The sequence below is a fragment of the Oncorhynchus tshawytscha genome, linkage group LG27 (assembly GCF_018296145.1).
Source record: "Oncorhynchus tshawytscha isolate Ot180627B linkage group LG27, Otsh_v2.0, whole genome shotgun sequence".
Classification (NCBI taxonomy): domain Eukaryota; kingdom Metazoa; phylum Chordata; class Actinopteri; order Salmoniformes; family Salmonidae; genus Oncorhynchus; species Oncorhynchus tshawytscha.
The window spans coordinates 9,343,144-9,361,423 of NC_056455.1; the positions used below are offsets into that span (position 1 = coordinate 9,343,144).

At 49.6% G+C, this 18,280-nt stretch overlaps 1 protein-coding gene across 5 annotated transcripts in view; it reads left to right on the plus strand.

The window, feature by feature from the left end:
- The window catches only part of plekhh3 (pleckstrin homology, MyTH4 and FERM domain containing H3), a 46,881-nt gene extending 28,622 nt beyond the window's left edge, over positions 1–18,259 (plus strand). For 4 of the 5 annotated variants that reach the window (XM_042307469.1, XM_042307471.1, XM_042307473.1 and 1 more), the window contains 10 exons: positions 1,120–1,302; positions 2,638–2,795; positions 4,665–4,788; positions 5,248–5,545; positions 9,318–9,525; positions 9,746–9,882; positions 12,850–12,970; positions 13,519–14,004; positions 14,273–14,464; positions 15,877–18,259. In XM_042307469.1, coding sequence (XP_042163403.1) covers positions 1,120–1,302; positions 2,638–2,795; positions 4,665–4,788; positions 5,248–5,545; positions 9,318–9,525; positions 9,746–9,882; positions 12,850–12,970; positions 13,519–14,004; positions 14,273–14,464; positions 15,877–16,050 — 2,081 coding nt within the window. In that variant the 3' untranslated portion in view covers positions 16,051–18,259. The remainder of the gene's footprint in view (positions 1–1,119; positions 1,303–2,637; positions 2,796–4,664; positions 4,789–5,247; positions 5,546–9,317; positions 9,526–9,745; positions 9,883–12,849; positions 12,971–13,518; positions 14,005–14,272; positions 14,465–15,876) is intronic. The other variant, XM_042307470.1, reaches the window with a different exon arrangement.
- The last annotated feature ends 21 nt before the right edge of the window (positions 18,260–18,280 follow it).

The following is an 18,280-nucleotide window of genomic DNA, read 5'->3' on the forward strand; positions in this document are numbered from 1 at the left end:
CAGGCCTAATTGCCCAACATCAGTACCTGACCTCACTAATGCTTTTGTGGCTGAATGGAAGCAATTCCCAGTAGCAATGTTGCAACATCTAGTGGAAAGTCTTCCCAGGAGAGTGTAGGCTGTTATAGCAGCAAAGGGGGGAGCAACTCCATATGAATGCCCATGGTTTTGGTACAAGATGTCCGACGAGCAGGTGTCCACATACTTTTGGCCATGTAGTGTACATCCCCTTCATGTAAAGCTGGACACTGCAGCCCAGGATCCTGTTCAGTAGAGACCAAACACAAACAGTTATGAAATGGAAAATGACAATTTTTATTGGACAAATTCAGGTCAGTTTCAAAACATTTTGTCTCGTTCTGTGCCTACTGAACACCACCCAGTTCTGAGGGCCATGGTTATGTGACGGGGGTGGAATGGTGAATGGAGCCAGGAGAATGTATCAGCTTCCCTCCCTCCCTCCCTCCCTCCCTCCCTCCCTCCCTCCCTCCCTCCCTCCCTCCCTCCCTCCCTCCCTCCCTCCCTCCCTCCCTCCCTCCCTCCCTCCCTCCCTCTCCCTCCCTCCCTCCCTCCCTCCCTCCCTCCCTCCCTCTCTGGGCGTTAATGACAGATCAGTCCACCAGTTCTCTTCCTGCTACTCCACCACCAGCGACTGTTCTCCAACCTCCCGTTTTCTTCTTTGTGTGTTTTTTACAGCTGTAATTATCCTGGTGGCAGGCACACAGGCCTTAATGTCTGACTATACCATTAGCTGCCGTTATTTTTAACCGGTTCTGCACGTTGCAGACATATTTTATGTCTGATGGGTTCAACCTCTTAGTGATTATGTTCAGCCCAAACTAATTAACCCTTCCGTTCAACCAAATAAGACGCACGCACACACACAGATGCACACACTCGCAAACACACACACATAAACACACAGAGGCACATGAGCAAAAACACACACACATACACTATCATGTGCAGATATTTTTGGATGAGGCTGCCTTTTTGATAGCATGCACTGCTTTGCTTCATCTTGGCCAGGTTGCAGTTGTAAATGAGAACTTGTTCTCAGCTGGCCTACCTGGTTAAATAAAGGTGAAATCACACACATTCATTGTGCGTGTGTTGTAGGCTGGCTGTTCCGGGAGGTGCGTGGAAGCTGGATCAAGCAGCGATGCTACTGGTTTGTACTGAGCCAGGACTCCTTAGACTACTACAGCAGCTCAGAGAGAGGAGCCCGCAGACTGGGAACACTGGTGCTCACCAACCTCTGCTCTGTCATCTGGCCAGACAAACAGACCTTCAAGGAGACGGGTGAGTGCTGGCATGTATAGACACACACACACACACTCTCTCTCTGTCTCCCACTGTCTCTCTCTCTTATTTATATATATATATATATATATATACACGCCATCCCAAATTCCCTGTTTGGATAACTAAGCCCCACATAGTCAGTTCCGTATTGGTTCAATGATCAAATATTGGTAAAGATCTCAAAGCAGTCGTAATGTGAGGATTTCCGGTCTCCTCTCAGTTCCTGTAAGCCCAGTACACCCAGAGGAAGTCTGGAAAACCCAGTCCACTTTTCTCTCCACAACTTGGGTTTCTCTGGAACCTTCTGAGTCATCAGCACCAGAATGACCCTTTACCATTTAACACCCCGAATGACAGGAATCGGAAAGGAAATACAGGTGAAATGCTATTGTTGTGTGAGGAGAGAGGGGGGGTGGTGTGTGTGACTCGGACTAGGAGTTCTTCTATTACTCGCCCACGACACACACACACAAGCACACAAGGCCCTCTGTGTCTGTATGGAGGGGATTGTACCATCGCCTGCTGACTTTAGACAACCACTTAAAACCTCCAGGAGAAATAATACCTAACCCAAACATTCCCCTAAATCTGCTCTGGGACTTTCCTGCGTTCTCTGGCATTGTGTTGCCCCTTTATACATTGAAATGTTCAGTCTTTTTTTGTTTCTTCCACCTCTCTATCTCTCACTTGTGAAATAGCAGTGAATGGGGTCATGCACACACGCACGCACGCACACACACACACACACTTTAGCCTCACTTGGCTTTTGAACTTGACCAATCTAAACAAAGAAAAATCAGTATGCCAAGTCACGTAGCTAGCAGGAGATCACATGGTAACAAACTCAGGGTATGATTGGCCCGGGGGTCCACACTGCCTGTAGCGTGTCCAGTACAGTTACTACTTCCTGTGCACATGGAGGAGAGAGGGCTTTCTCAGTTCTTACAGGACGTTAGGCCAGGTGTTGTGCCAGAGGAGGACACACCTCTGTCCTGACTTGGTTGAAGTCGTTGTGTTTCGGTTGGGCTTAGTGGCTAATAAAGTTGGGAGCCCCTCTCGGGGTGACCGCTGACCTCTGTGAAACCCAGAGAGGAAGTGAGGAAGCAGGAGTCACACCAGATATGTGGAGTGTCCCATGTTCAGACCACATGAGAGGGAGAGTGGAGCAGGCTTCCTTATTTTCTGAAACCAAAGTTACTACATAAGTTATAGGCCTTGGATTCTGCTCTCTATATCTATATTGTTCTTTGAAAGTTCCGTTTCTGTTTACTCATGCTTTCATTGCACGATACACTGATGACTAATTTCTGTGTGTGTGTGTGTGTGTTTCAGGGTACTGGAGCATCACAGTGTATGGGCGTAAGCACTGCTACAGGCTGTACACCAAGCACTTCAACGAGGCTGTGCACTGGGCCTGCGCTGTCCAGAAGGTCATCGACACAAAAGCCCCCGTGGAGACGCCCACTCAGCTCCTGATCCGAGACATCGAGGTGAGACACACACACACACACTGCTTCACAGCATCTCGCTGCCCGCCCCAGACCAGACCACTGCCAAGCTGCCGATGACACGGGTCACCAAACACGGAGCGCAGCAACACAACGGACATTATACCTCCGCTCTGTCACCGCGGCAACCGCACGACCAGACTGGGCCGCGAGTCCAAAGTGTCCTCCAGCTGTCGTTGCTGCTGCCTTCAGGGAATGAACTTATTACCGCCAAGCTGTGAGAGGAGAGGAGGCACCCCGTAAAAGTTCCACCGGAATGTTCTGCCCTATTTTAAGGAATGTGTCATTTTTAGAGGCAAAAGGGTGGATGAAGAGGGTGTGCAAGGCAAAGCCTCGTATTAGGACCCGGCCCTGGGGTGTGTACGTGTGTTTGCCCACAGAAACATGCCTCACTTAACAGTTGAATGAGGCACAGCGAGTTCTTCCATTTTTGAAGTATGATTTCATTCATCACGAAGACAAAGTCTAAGAGAAAAAGCCAGACCACGCTCTGCCATCACTTTGGAATTCACCCAGTGGTGTTTAGTCTCTGCTTGTTTGCTATTCTGAGTTTGTGTGTTGTTGTGTGTGTATTCTTGTAAATGTGCCCATCGATCACTTGACTTCGGCGGGAGGAGGAAGAGAGGGGCCCGCTTTTTAAAGAGTTGCCCCTGTCTTCTCTTCCTCCCCCTTTCCAATCCCCCTCCACTCCTTCCAACACTCTTTTTCACACTTAACACAAAGCCTAGCCGAATCCCACTGAAGGAGGGAGAACACTACTGAACGCAACTGACACTACAGGAGAGGGAGGGAGGGAGGGAGGGAGGGAATGAATGAATAGAGGAGTTATTTGTGTGAGAGAAGTGCTTATCTCTGAGTGTAGATATGTGTCCCACCAGACATGGAGGTGAAGAGAGATGACTGTTTCAGCCTTGGACCTCCAGTCTGTGTCGCGTGGGAGAGGGAGTGAGGGAGGGAGAGAGAGAGAGGGAGGTAAGCGAGGGTGGGAGAGAGTGAGAAGGACAAGGGAACATGTCCATTTTTAGGACATAATGAGGATGGATGTTCTGTCGGAATCCTGTAGATTATAAATGAATCCCGTTGTGTCCTCTCGCGACCTCTACATAGACCACAATGTGTCCCCCCGCGTTGAGCACTGTACAGCCACTGTATGTTCGCCTATGGTAATGTGTTCTGTATGTGTCTGTCCAATAGACAGTCTGCCAGTGTTCCACATGCTCCCAGTTCAGATTGACCAAAACATTTCAGAGGAATGTGTCAACTTTGCCCCACAAAGGAGGGTGAATTGGGGGAAGGAGGGAGAGCAGTGGCACCATTACTAATGGTCAACAGGTGCAGGCAGGGATTGCAGTAGTGGATGCCTGTCTGTGTAGGGCGTCAAGAAGCCTAGCGGTTAAGAGGTTGGGCCAGTTGCTGGTCGAAAGGTCGCTGGTTTGAATCCTCAAGCTGACTAGGTGAAAAATCTGTCTGTGCCCTTGAGCAAAGCACTGAACCCTAATTGCTCCTGTAACTCGCTCTGGATAAGGGCGTCTGCTAAATGATGAACACGTCATGTAAAATGTGTTTCTGTCAATCAGAGTAGCATCTGTAGCGAGATACCACATAGACATGGAAATAGTGTCAGTGATGGCGGTGTGTTTTGTTGGGTCCCCAGGTGTTTAAAAAGCGGGCATAGCTGTCCTCCTGCTCCATGGCCTGACTCCCACTGACTCTAGTCACCCCTGTTACCCAACACACTCTCTCTCATGCTTGGTGCTGCTCCCAGGTCAGCTGGAAGGTCAAGGAAGCTCATCTGTCACTCTCTCTCTCTCTCTTTAACTGTCTGTCTGTCTCTCTGTCTTTCTTCTCCAGGAGAACAAGTTTAACCCTGAGGTGGTAGATAATATGTACCAGCACAACCCCATCCTGAAGCACACCCAGAGCCCCCTGTATGCCCCCCTGCTGCCCTTCCCTTACAGCAGCCTGGAACACACCTGTAAGTACTACTACCATGCTACCACCAGTCCCTGTGGTCAGTGCCATGCCTGTAAACTCTACAGTAAAACACGAGCAGTTACTTACACACACCCACACACACACACACACACACTCACACTCACACACCCACCCACTCACATATGAGTAATGCTGTCACGTGCTCATTGACATGCCCAGTAATGATACACTGTAACAGACTCACATATGGACTTACCATTGAGTTAGTCACCTGTAATGCCTAACCGCCTGCGTGCCAAGTTGAGGCCAGTGAGTGAGACATCTTAGATAAGGCATGATGAGAGACGGCCACTAAAGCCTAGTCGTTCCACCGAGAGACCTCACAGAGACAGGATCATCTAGTCTCAACCATGCTGACTGGTCTAGTCTGGTCTAATTCCTAATATTATGCGTCTGGTACTGACTCCCTCTCTCTCCACCTCTCCCCCCCCCCTCACAGACCACAGCGGTAAGGGCTATGCCACGGTGCGGGAGGAAGCGGTGAAGCTCTTCAACTGTCTGCAGCAGCTGGAGTGTGCGCGGGACCCGGTGCCTCTGATCCAGGGCGTGCTGCAGACCTGTCTGGACCTGCGGCCGCTCCGGGACGAGGTCTACTGCCAGCTGGTGAAGCAGACCAGCTGCACGCCGCAGCCCCACACCGCCGCACACCTCCGCTACTGGCAGCTCCTCACCTGCATGAGCTGCACCTTCCAGCCCGGCCCCGCCGTGCTTAAATACCTGCGCTTCCACCTCAAGAGGTGACACACACAACATATAACACAACGCCCTCAACGGGAGGTGTAATTCTTCCCCTACCCATCCACCTAACTCTGTCGTAGCCTGCGGAAAACTTTAAGGCGTCAGCTGGTTTCACCGACAATGGAACGCGTTTGGTGTTGACAAGTGTCTCTGTCAGAAATTATTTGAGAGGTGAGGGGGGGGAATAGAGCTGCGGTACGAGGGAGAAATGGGGGTCAGGCTGTGGGCCAGAAGGGTGCCAGTAGCATGGGAACCCACCGTGGGAGCAGACAGGAGACAGGCGCCAAGCCTGCTAACCACCAGTTAGATATAGTAGTGTGAAATTCCCTCACATTGTTACTGCACGACCCCTAGACATATCCAGTGTTTTAGGAGTGGATTTGCAGCTCTGAATTAGCCACATGCTAAGCTATATTAACAGTGTTAATCTTTGGCCTGAAGCCTCTGTTGGACTGCAAGTCATAAAGCACTATATATGATGCCCATGTTTACATTGCGACTCAGTATCAGGCCAAAGCTAATGGAACAGTTGCAATATACAGCACACTGAGGCATCCACCTCTCAGAGCTAGAACACACTGTCTCTCGCGGTAGTAGACCCCTTGAGAAAATCCTCATCAATCGACACACAATACCCCGTAATGACAAAGTGAAAACAGGTTTTTAGACATTTTTGCAAATGTATTAAAAACAGAAACAGCTTAATTTACATAAGTATTCAGTCCCTTTGCTATGAGAGTCGAGATTTGAGCTCAGGTGCATCCTGTTTCCATTGATCATCCTTGAGATGTTTCTACAACTTGATTGAGCTCCAAGATTTGATTGTGTCGAGGCACAGATCTGGGGTACCAAAACATTTCAGCAACATTGAAGGTCCCAAAGAACACAGTGACCTCCATCATTCTTAAGTGGAAGAAGTTTGGAACCACCAAGACTCTTCCTAGAGCTGGGTACCCGGCCAAACTGAGCAATTGGGGGAGAAGGGCCTTGGTCAGGGAGGTGACCAAGAACCCGATGGTCACTCTTACAGAGCTCTAGAGTTCCTCTGTGGAGATGGGAGAACCTTCCAGAAGGACAACCATCAAATCAAATGTATTTATATATCCCTTCTTACATCAGCTGATATATAAAGTGCTGTACAGAAACCCAGCCTAAAAACCCAAACAGCAAGCAATGCAGGGGTAGAAGCACGGTGGCTAGGAAAAACTCCCTAGAAAGGCCAGAACCTAGGAGGAAACCTAGAGAGGAACCAGGCTATGAGGGGTGGCCAGTCCACTTCTGGATGTGCCAGGTAGAGATTATAACAGAACATGGCCAAGATGTTCTAATGCTCATAAATGACCAGCAGGGTCAAATAATAATAATAATCACAGTGATTATAGAGGGTGCAATAGGTCAGCACCTCAGGAGTAAATGTCAGTTGCCTTTTCATAGCCGTTCATTGAGAGTATCTCAACAGCACGTCCGGTGAACAGGTCAGGGTTCCATAGCCGTTGAAACTGGAGCAGCAGCACGGCCAGGTAGACTGGGAACAGCAAGGAGTCATCATGGAAGGTAGTCCTGAGGCATGGTCCTACGGGTCAGGTCCTCCGAGAGAGAGAAAGAAAGAAAGAGAGAGAATTAGAGACTTAAATTCACACAGGACACCGGATAATACAGGATAAATACTGCAGATATAACAGACTGACCTTAGCCCTCCGACACATTAAATACTGGAGGCTGAGACAGGAGGGGTCAGGAGACACTGTGGCCCCATCCGATGATACCCCCGGACAGGGCCAAACAGGCAGGATACATCTCTGCAGAACTCCAGCAATTAGGCTTTTATGGTAGAGTTGCCAGATTGAAGCCACTCCTCAGTAAAAGGCACATGACAGCCCGCTAGGAGTTTGCCAAAAGGCACATTAAGACTCTCAGATCATTAGAAACAAGTTTCTCTGGTCTGATGAAACCAAGATTGAACTCTTTGGCCTTAATGCTAAGTGTCACGTCTGGAGGAAACCTGCCACCATCCCTACGGTGAAGCATGGTGGTGGCAGCATCATGCTGTGGGGATGTTTTTCAGTGGCAGGGACTGGGAGACTAGTCAGGATCGAGGAAAAAAGGAATGGAGAAAAGTACAAAGATCCTTGATGAAAACCTGCTTGAGGACCTCAGGCTGGGGTGAAGGTTCACAGCACAGGTTTACCTTCCAACAGGACAACAACCCTAAGCACACAGCCAAGACAACGCAGGAGTGGCTTCGGGACAAGTCTCTGAATGTCCTTGAGTGGCCCAGCCAGAGCCCGGACTTGAACCCAATCAAACATCTCTGAAGAGACGGCCTGACAAAGGATCTTGAGAGGATCTGCAGAGAAGAATGAGAAACTCCTTGGTGTGCCAAGCTTGTAGCGTCATACACAAGAAGTACTGATAAAGGGACTGAATACTTATGTAAATGTAATATTTCGTTTTTTTTTTTTAATAAATATGCAAACATTTCTAAAAACCTGTTTTTGCTTTGTCATTTTGTGGTATTGTGTGTAGATTGACGAGGGAAAAATACTTTTTAATACATTTTAGAAGAAGGCTGTAACCTAACAAAATGTGGAAAAAGTCAGGGGGTCTGAATACTTTCTGAACTTTTCACAGTATAGCTAGCTATTAGCTTCCGGGGTCAGCCTAAATACAAGGTGGCAGGTTATGCAGCAGCGCTGCTATAAAGAGATAGGGTCAGTGTTTCCCTGAGACCTCTGTGAGAGAGTGTTGAGGCTGACCCCACAGCTGGACAGAACTGGAGCTGCACACTGGGCAGAGGGCCCAGAGACTGAGCCCCTCTACCCCCATGGTGCACTGAGAACCCCCCAGGGAATGCCCCCAGTCGGAGAAGGGTTGACATGAGCCCTGCGTGCGTGGAGGAGAGGTTGGGCCAGGCGGGGGGGGCAGACGGAAAGGGATCACAGCACAGCCTCTCTCAGTGGATCATTCCTAATTATGTTTGAGCAGCAAGACAAAACCCACCCTGTGCCCCGTAATGAGACGGAGAGGGCCTCCTCTGTCTCTCTGTTCTGTCTCTCTCTCTCTCTTTCTCTCTTTCTCTCTCTTTCTCTCTCTCTCTCTCTCTCTCTCTCTCTCCATTTGGCTGTCTGGAGTGTCTGAGTCTTCTCTCATTCGCCCCCTTTCTCTCTCCAGCTCTCCTCTGTTCTCTGTGCTGTATATTTTGGGATGGACACTGTAGTATAATTGCTTCCTTCCACAACTTCTACACTTCCTTGTTTGAGCTGGGGTGAGCTCATGGCTCTATCAGGTCACCTTTCACACCTCTGACATTTTTGCGTGTTTTGGAGTTTTTGGCCCATTGAGGGTCCCCCGTGCTTTCCCTGCCTCCGCTGGGAGGAAGTGGCACATCACTCTGGTTCACGTGAGCGGAAACACCTCTTCCTGTAAAGAGCTGAAAGTCAAACATGTTTTCTTTCCCTTTTTACAGTCTCTTTGAAGGATGGAGGGAGGAGAGCCTTTTAAGTCTGAGAGCCAAAGTGAGAACACTGGTCGTTCCTCGCCTCATTGACTTCTCAGTATTGGCAACGCGAAAGAAAATAAAGATGGCTTGTGTTGAACCGAAAGGATGACGCAAATCCAGTTCAAATAACATAACGGTTAACACGGTTAATATTAGAATCACTGACGTGCTTCAGTTTGCCCTTTTTGAAATGTAGTGGAGCTTCCTTTAGTCATACACACACACTCACCCGGCTCACTCCCGTGTCTCCTCTCTCCCCTCCCGCGGTCCAGGATCCAGAGCCAATTTCCGGAGTCTGAGATGGATAACTATGCGTCCTTCATCGGGGAGGCTCTGGAGAAGACACGGTGTCGGGAATGTGTTCCCTCCTGGGAGGAGATCCAGGTGCTGATGGGGAGACAGGAGATGCTGTGTACAGTTCACTACCCGGGACCAGGCTCCTGTCAGCTCCACATCAGCTCACACACCACCGCCAACGAGGTGAGGGGGGGTGGGGGCTCTCTATCATCTCTGTCTCTCTCTATCATCTCTGTCTCTCTCGCTCTATGTCACTACCAAGATCTATGAACACCCTCTCCAATCCTTTCCTCTGTGACCTTTGTGGAGACTTGCACTGTAAAGTGAGGTCCCTACCAGACCCAGCAAGTTGGGAACTGCTTGTCAGTGTACTCCTTACGACTCTCTCTCTCTCCTCTGCTAGGTGGTAAGGAGGATGTTGGAGAAGCTGGGTCTGAAGGAGAGCAGAAACACTTTTTCCCTGTTTGAGCAGAACGCCCACTGGGAGAGAGCTGTAGGGGGCAGCACCATCATCGCTGACATCCTCACCAGGTTTGAAAAGTAAATATCGCACAGACACAGACAGGCACAGACAGACATCATTACGAGGGTCGAAAAGTTAGCCTACTCCGGAATTGAATGAGAACTCATCTGTTGTATGTATGTGCCAAGAATCCAAGCTATGTTCCGTAGAACAACAGACAGAGGAATCTGAAGTCTTTGAGAGAGAGTGTCGTTTTTATTTTATTTATTTTTTAGCGGGTGGATCAGCTTTAATATTGCAGATAGATTGTGGCTTCTATCAATGTAATTGTCTGCATCATTTCTATCCCCCATATATATTTGTATCATTATTTTCCCCTAACCTTACCACCCCTCCCCTAATTGGAGTAAACTAATGGACAACAACACTTAGGCTTCTACTTCCAGCTTATACGTTCTGTATGCATTTTACGGACACAGTATATTTTACTTTTTTAAATGTTTTATTTGTTTCACCCTTCAGCTACCTACCTATCAGCTACCCTCAATCAGCTACCCTCAATCAGCTACCCTCAATCAGCTACCCACCTATCAGCTACCCACCTATCAGCTACCCACCTATCAGCTACCCTCAATCAGCTACCCTCAATCAGCTACCCACCTATCAGCTACCCACCTATCAGCTACCCACCTATCAGCTACCCTCAATCAGCTACCCAGCTACCCTCAATCAGCTACCCACCTATCAGCTACCCACCTATCAGCTACCCACCTATCAGCTACCCACCTATCAGCTACCCACCTCAACCCACCTATCAGCTACCCACCTATCAGCTACCCACCTATCAGCTACCCACCTATCAGCTACCCACCTATCAGCTACCCACCTATCAGCTACCCTCAATCAGCTACCCTCAATCAGCTACCCACAATCAGCTACCCACCTATCAGCTACCCACCTATCAGCTACCCACCTATCAGCTACCCTCAATCAGCTACCCTCAATCAGCTACCCACCTATCAGCTACCCTCAATCAGCTACCCACCTATCAGCTACCCACCTATCAGCTACCCACCTATCAGCTACCCTCAATCAGCTACCCTCAATCAGCTACCCACCTATCAGCTACCCACCTATCAGCTACCCACCTATCAGCTACCCTCAATCAGCTACCCTCAATCAGCTACCCTCAATCAGCTACCCTCAATCAGCTACCCACCTATCAGCTACCCTCAATCAGCTACCCTCAATCAGCTACCCTCAATCAGCTACCCACCTATCAGCTACCCTCAATCAGCTACCCACCTATCAGCTACCCACCTATCAGCTACCCACCTATCAGCTACCCACCTATCAGCTACCCTCAATCAGCTACCCACCTATCAGCTACCCACCTATCAGCTACCCACCTATCAGCTACCCTCAATCAGCTACCCTCAATCAGCTACCCACCCATCAGCTACCCACCCATCAGCTACCCACCTATCTCTGAAAATCATCCCGTTTCTAATTACCATATATTTCTCAACTGTTCTGTAATGTTTCACAAAAGTTCTGAACCTGCAAATAGTGTTGTTTGTGTTGTTCTTCTCCTGTGGTCCAGCTCGCATGCTGTAAATGAACCAAGTCCCTGATAACTGCTGACCTTGCCGTCTCATTTTGTCAATCACAAACCGACACCATGCTGGCAAAGTAGTGGGCTTGTGTCACCATGTCTGTCTCTCTGCAGTCAGGGCACCAACTGTACTCTCAATGTGACACCGATGTCATGTGCTTGTGTAAGGACTCTCAGTGTCGCAGATAAGGAGTGAATTCAGCTGGAATAGAAGGGCTTGGCGTTGTTCTAAGAGGTGCGCGTGTGTCTACAGAGCTAGAGTGACAGGGTAAACATACCAAATGTAACTAGTCGCTGTTAGTCATCATCCGCTGCAGCACACGGTGATGTCACAGACAGGAAGGGATGGGGTGGTGGGATATTGACAACTGGCGGGCCAGGTGTCATGCATGTGTGTGTGTGCTTATGTGTGTGCATGCATGCTCGTCTGTGTGTACTTGTATAAATTCTCACACGTGTTTTTTCCCACCCGTCAACCCTGCTAACCCCTTCTGTTCTTCCCCTCTCTCTCTCTCTCTCTCTCTCTCTCTCTCTCTCTCTCTCTCTCTCTCTCTCCCTCTCTTACTCACTCTCTCTCCTCTTACTCACTCTCTCCCTCTCTCTCCTCTTCCTCTCTCTCCTCCCTCTCCTCCCTCTCCTCTCTCTCTCCTCTCTCTCCTCTCCCTCTCCCTCTCTTCCTCCCTCTCTCTCTCCCTCTCCCTCTCTCTCTCTCCCCCTCTCCCTCCTCCTCTCTCTCTCCCCTATCCCTCCTCCTCTCTCTCTCCCTCTTCCTCCCTCTCTCTCTCCTCTCTCTCTCCCTCCCTCTCCTCTCTTTCCTCCCTCTCCTCCCTCTCCTCTCTCTCCTCCCTCTCCTCTCTCTCCTCTCTCTCCCTCTCTCCTCCCTCTCTCTCTCTCCCTCCCTCTCCTCTCTCTCCTCCCTCTCCTCCCTCTCCTCTCTCTCCTCCCTCTCCTCTCTCTCCTCTCTCTCTCCCTCTCCCTCTCTTCCTCCCTCTCTCTCTCTCCCCCCCCCTCTCTCTCTCTTTCTCTCTCTCTCCCTCTCTTACTCACTCTCTCTCTCTCCCTCTCTCTCCTCTTCCTCTCTCTCTCCTCTCCCCTCTCTCTCTCCTCCCTCTCCTCTCTCCTCTCTCTCTCCCCTCTCTCCTCTCTCCCTCTCCTCTCTCTCCTCTCTCTCTCCCTCTCCCTCTCTTCCTCCCCTCTCTCTCTCCCCTCTCTCTTCTCTCTCATCTCTCTCTCTCATCTCTCTCTCTCCCTCTCCCTCCTCCTCTCCCTCTCCTCTCTCTCTCCCTCTCCCTCTCTTCCTCCCTCTCTCTCTCCCCCTCTCTCTTCTCTCTCATCTCTCTCTCTCCCCTCTCTCTCCTCTCTCTCTCTCCCCGCTCCCTCTCTTCCTCCCTCTCTCTCTCTCTCCTCTCTCCTCTCTCCTCTCTCTCAGCCTGTCTGCCAAAGAGCCAGACTCAGACTCCCAGTGGAGGCTCTGCTTCAAACTCTACTGCCTTCTGGATGCTGACGCCATATCTGTCGACAGCATCGAGTACCTCTTCCTCTTTGAACAGGTAACAAACCTCACAGAGAGAGAGAGAGATTGGCGCCTCTATTTCCTGTGTTATTGTCAATGTTAAATTAGACATTAGTGGCTGTTCCAAGAATGATAACTAGACATTTGAATAGTTTTGGCCAGTGACTCATTCCTTGTATTTTACTGCTTTATTACGTTTCACTTAACAGTCGTTAGAGTCTTACAATCCACAATAGTAATTAAACACAATGCTTTAAAACATGAGTAAGGCCATTGGCTGCTGAGAGCCCAGGCTGCACTGCTGAGAGCCCAGGCAGGGCTGAGTCCATTAGTACATTCTTCCTGAAGACAGTTATTAAAGAGTTATGGGCCTGAGTAAAACAGGGTGGAGTACAACTATGATGGATGGAGGGAGAGCTGTCACCGCTGTCCCCATCTCTTTACCCCTTTCTATTTTTCTCTGTCTTTTAACCCCCCCCCTCTCTCTTTTGTTCCATCTTCATTTTCTTCAATCTCACTCATGCTCTCTTTCTTTATCCTCCTCTACATCTCTCTTCTTCCCTCCCCCTCTCTCTCTCCCTGCAGTGCCATGAGATGGTGGTGCGAGGTCAGCTCCCAGCCTGTGAGGAGGACCTCCAGACCCTGGCTGCCCTGCGGCTTCAGTCTGTGATCGGGGACTTCAGCACCCACTCCCCCTGCCCCCCTCTGGACGAGCTCTTCCCCGGCCACATGGTGGAGGCCCGGCTCCTCATGCCCCCCTGTGCCCCCCCTGCCCTCCTCCCCGCCACCCAGCCCCCGGTCCAGGGCTGCCCCCAGCGCTTCCCCGGGGGTCTCCTGGGAGGGACGTTGTGGAACCATACGGCCACTGCAGCCCACAAGCAGAAGGTGGAACAGGACCTGCGGCTACGCAGCCGTCTGAAGGAGGAGGCTGCGGCCATCATGAGCACCATTGTGGAGTGCTGGAAGGGCCTGGCCGGGTACAGCAGGAGGGACAGTATGACTGCCTACCTCACCATCGCACGCCAGTGGTCTGGCTTTGGCTGCACACTCTATGAGGTGGACTTCTATATTGTGAGTACATCTCCTTTCCCCGTCTGCACAGATAAGTGAGTTGAATGTAAAGAGAGATTTTAGTACTGACCTCTTCCGCCCTCTCTCTCTCTCTCTCTCACTTTTACTCTCCCTCTCTCTTTGTCTCTCTCCCTCCTCCTCGCTCTCTTTCTCTCTCCCTCTCTCTCTCTCCCTCTCTCTTTGTCTCTCTCCCTCCTCCTCGCTCTCTCTTTCTCTCTCCCTCTCTCTCTCTCTCTCTCTCTCTCTCTCTCTCTCGCTCGCTCTCCAGAGTTCGACAGGTAGTTTCTCTCAGAAGCTGTGGCTGGGTGTGGCAGCGACGTGTGTGTCTCTGTACAGGCAGGGCGAGGCAGAGGCTCTGGAGTCCTTCCCCTACGGACAGATCTGCTCCTACGGCGTCTCCGACAGCAACACCTTCAAGATCACCGCCGGCGACCGAGACCTGCTGTTTGAAACTACCAAGGTGGGTGAACAAAAGCTCATAGCAGGAGGCATTGTGTGTACTAATGATACATCTGTCACTCAGACACATAGCGGAGTCTGTGGGTGGAATTAAGCCTGAGACGGTCTTTGATTGACTCCAGTTGTTCACCTCCTTCGGGCTGCACACAGCAGTGAGGTGCTTTACTGTGCCTGGTGAATGGCCTCTATTACTGATCACAGTGACGCGTTGTGCACAGTCATTGAAACAGCCACTCTGCCTGCTCATGATGTTATTCCACCCACAGCGCCCTGACCCACGTGCAACAACAGTAATTAATCGCGATTTATACGAGAGTACACAGCCTGCCTCTCTCTCTGCCACCAGAATCAACCACCAAGAGTCTTACTTCCTGTTATTAAATACTAACCGGGGTGAGTCTTTTTTTTCTTTGCAGTGGTTAGACAAAAAAATGAGCCCATAACATTTCCCAGAAACCTGGATATTTCCCCAAACCGCTAATTATTTTTTTCTTTGTGAGAACAAATCGTCCGTTCATCCTGCAGATTTGCTTGCATCTTCCCACGCGGAACAAAGCCCTCTCTGTGATCTCTCTCTCACGGGGCACAAGAGTGGCTTTTATTTATTTATTGGTGCAGCAGAACAGGCAAATTGGAGGCCAGCTAAAGGAGGGTGATACTTTTCTGAACTATGGTGCTCACATTGCTCAGTCATAAACGTAGAGGATTTAAGTGGATTGGGCAGAGAGTTCAACAGGAGCTGGTTTGAAGTGGGATATGGTTAAGCTAGGAGTCAACGGTTAAGGCAAGGTTAGCAGCTGAAGTAAGGGTTCAAATTGGTGCCGGCAACTGGACTGGGGTCGTGTTGAAGTTAGGGCAAAGGTTATGGCCAGAGGTCACATAGTGTTAGGGGGAAGGCCAGATGTGGATTGATGGTAGTTGGATAAATTGGGGTTAGGACTTGGTGGCCAACACAACAACATACGATCATGAGCTAATGCAATATTTTGCTGTGACCTTTAAGGACAGATCTAAAACCCAGCTGAAACACAGACATGATATGTTGAAATGCAATACCCATCTGCCTCGGTTGTTGTTAGGGTTGTGTCTTACTGAAGTTCACTCCAGTGGTGTGAGTGCGGGTGCTGCTGCAGAATGTGCCAAGGCACATCACGCTCTGACCATCCCTGGAGGATTGTGTCTGTTCCAGCAGCAGCTGGATGACATCATCTCTCCCCTCCCTCCTGTGTTGGTGCCAGACACAGGCATTGAGAAAGCCACTCCTCACACTGTCACCAGGCTGACTCTCTGTTCTCTCTCTCTCTCTCTCTCTCTCTCCGTTTTCTCTCCCTCGTTCTGTTCTCTCACTACTTCTCTCTCTCCACCTTTCTCTGTCCTCTCTTTCTTCCCCCCTCCCTCTGTTCTCTCTCACAGCTGACTGAGATCATGCAGCTGATGAATGCCTATTTCAGTGCCATCCGTCGCCAGCGTGGGAGGGGCGACGACGTGGTGAGCATCACAGAGGGTACTGCCATCGAGGTGGGCTTCCACCACCTCCCCCCGACACCCACCCCCACCCTGCTGCAGCTGCCCTCGCACCCTGTGTGATGGGTGCCCCTTCCCCCTGTCCTCAGCTCACACACAGCCTCCTCGGAGCCCAGCCCCAGCCTAGCGGACCCTGCGCCTGCTTCCTCCACCTCCTCCACTGGGAACAGCACCACAGCCAAAACAAAGAGAGGGCTGTTTTTACTCCTCATCCGTGACAATAAACCTCGCTGGGCTTTCCAACTGAAGGAGCGAGAAGGGGAGGAGCCTGTTTTGTAAGTGAGGCTAGAAACCCACAGAAACCAATGTGGGTGCTGATGAGGTGTCGCCACCTCCCCCCTTCCTGCCACTCAACGTCTGTGCTCACATGGGAGAACCAGCACCCCGACAACGTGAGGCACGGGACCCGAAGCTGTGGCTCCTTATCTCCTAGAACTCGCAGGGCCATACTTCAGGGAGACACACTGTTGCCTAGACACAAGAGTTCATCTACAGTTCCCCAACCAGTTACACCGCTCACCTAGAGACACGGAGCAGAGCAGAGGACAAACTGTGAACGTGCCTCTGCTATGTTGTTCTACATGTGGTGCTCTGCCTTTCCTAGAATATTCCTCATGCAATAGAAAGGGTGACTGACTCACACCCACACTTTCACCTCCTCTCTCTCTCACACACACACTCTGAAAGGGTCTGTTTTCATAAAGACCGTAGCAAGCCGTGTGAACTTGAACCAGATGATGGAGCTCAGTAAGTCACTCTGGCTGTCATGGACAGAACTGCTCCTGCTGGTACTGTCAGCTGGGTGGGAGAGACTACTGGATGGGACAATTTGATTGGACAAGATGTTATAAAGGATCCAGCCTAATGCTGTGTAACAGAAACTAAAGGATCTTGGGATATGACTGGTCTGTTGTTTCTACCAAACACTGATTTCTCCCCCTTTGTCAACTTGCTGTTTGCCCGAGCTATCACCCCAACATGAAACTATGGCTAACACTTGATAGGAGCCTTTTAAATGTCTTGTCTGTTCATTTTTAATAGTTAAGTGATCCAATATTGATCTTATAACTAGGCCTAAAACTCCAATTTAAGGGTGGAACTGTTATTTCCCAGTCTCTGTTTGTGGGGAACATATTCGGTGTGGATGGAAATTAGCTAGCTGTCCGCACTCTGAAGAATTGACGTACTCACCTAACCCCCAGCCAGTAACATGGACCATCACAACCACAATGCAGACCCCTGTCTTTTCTCTGCTGTGCCGACACACAGAACCAATGCTGTCCTGACTATTGATGCGTTCTTAGTATTATTTATGTACTGTTTGGTGTAGTCTTTTTATTTCATATGTCTTAAATAAGAACCTAGCTGTTTGTGTTGTTTAAAAAAAAAAGTATGGCCTTGAAATGATCCCATTAACGTCTCATCTAGATCCATTAGGTCACTGTACTGATCAGCCATGTGATCCTATAATAGCTTAAGGGCTCTATTCAATCCGTATCGTAGATGTTCAGCATTAAGAGGCAATGTTCCCGCATTGGCAGAGACTGCATTCACGGTAAACGCTGCATGAGTCTACTCAATTGGAAATGACTTTTCTATCGCGCAATCAGCAACACAGATTGAATAAAGTCCTAGACTACTTTTTTTTGCCACAAAACCACAGCACATTTCCTATCTGTGTTCACTTCTTGGCTGGTAGACTTTGTCCAAGTTCATTTAAAGTAACTAAAAAGTGGTGTTTGAGCATGGACCAAAGAGAAGTTCTGCTGTAAGCTTTTTTTCAGAGAATATACCCAGACGTTAGAAAGTTACACCCCAACGTCATTTAGACCAATAGAAGTTTTAGTCATGTAATACAATAGTCGATTAGGAACCCAGGCTGTGGTGGGATTTTATTTCCCCTTAATTGGCAGCCAGACTTGGAGGTCTTCCTCAGGAGGAAGGACCCACCATGGCATAGCCAGCCCTGCCTCCTGCCCATACGATATGCAGGCAGTCACTGTCCAGTCAGGCCCTCACTTTTTATACTGCAGCTGCAGGCAGCTACGCTCACGGTCTCGGAGATCCCTCCCTCCGTGTAACTATGAAAAGGAAGACGACAGTCTAACCTGAAGCTCGCTTTGTTTAAAGCTTGTTTGTACACCACATGGTACCTTCTGTGTGTAATATGTGTCTAGTTAATTGCACTATTGTTTTTTTGTTTAACTAACTTGGATGTGCAATAAGTAAACTATAAAGACTATGTAATTAATTAAAAAGCAGCACCATTGTACCATACTGTTTTGTTATTGTG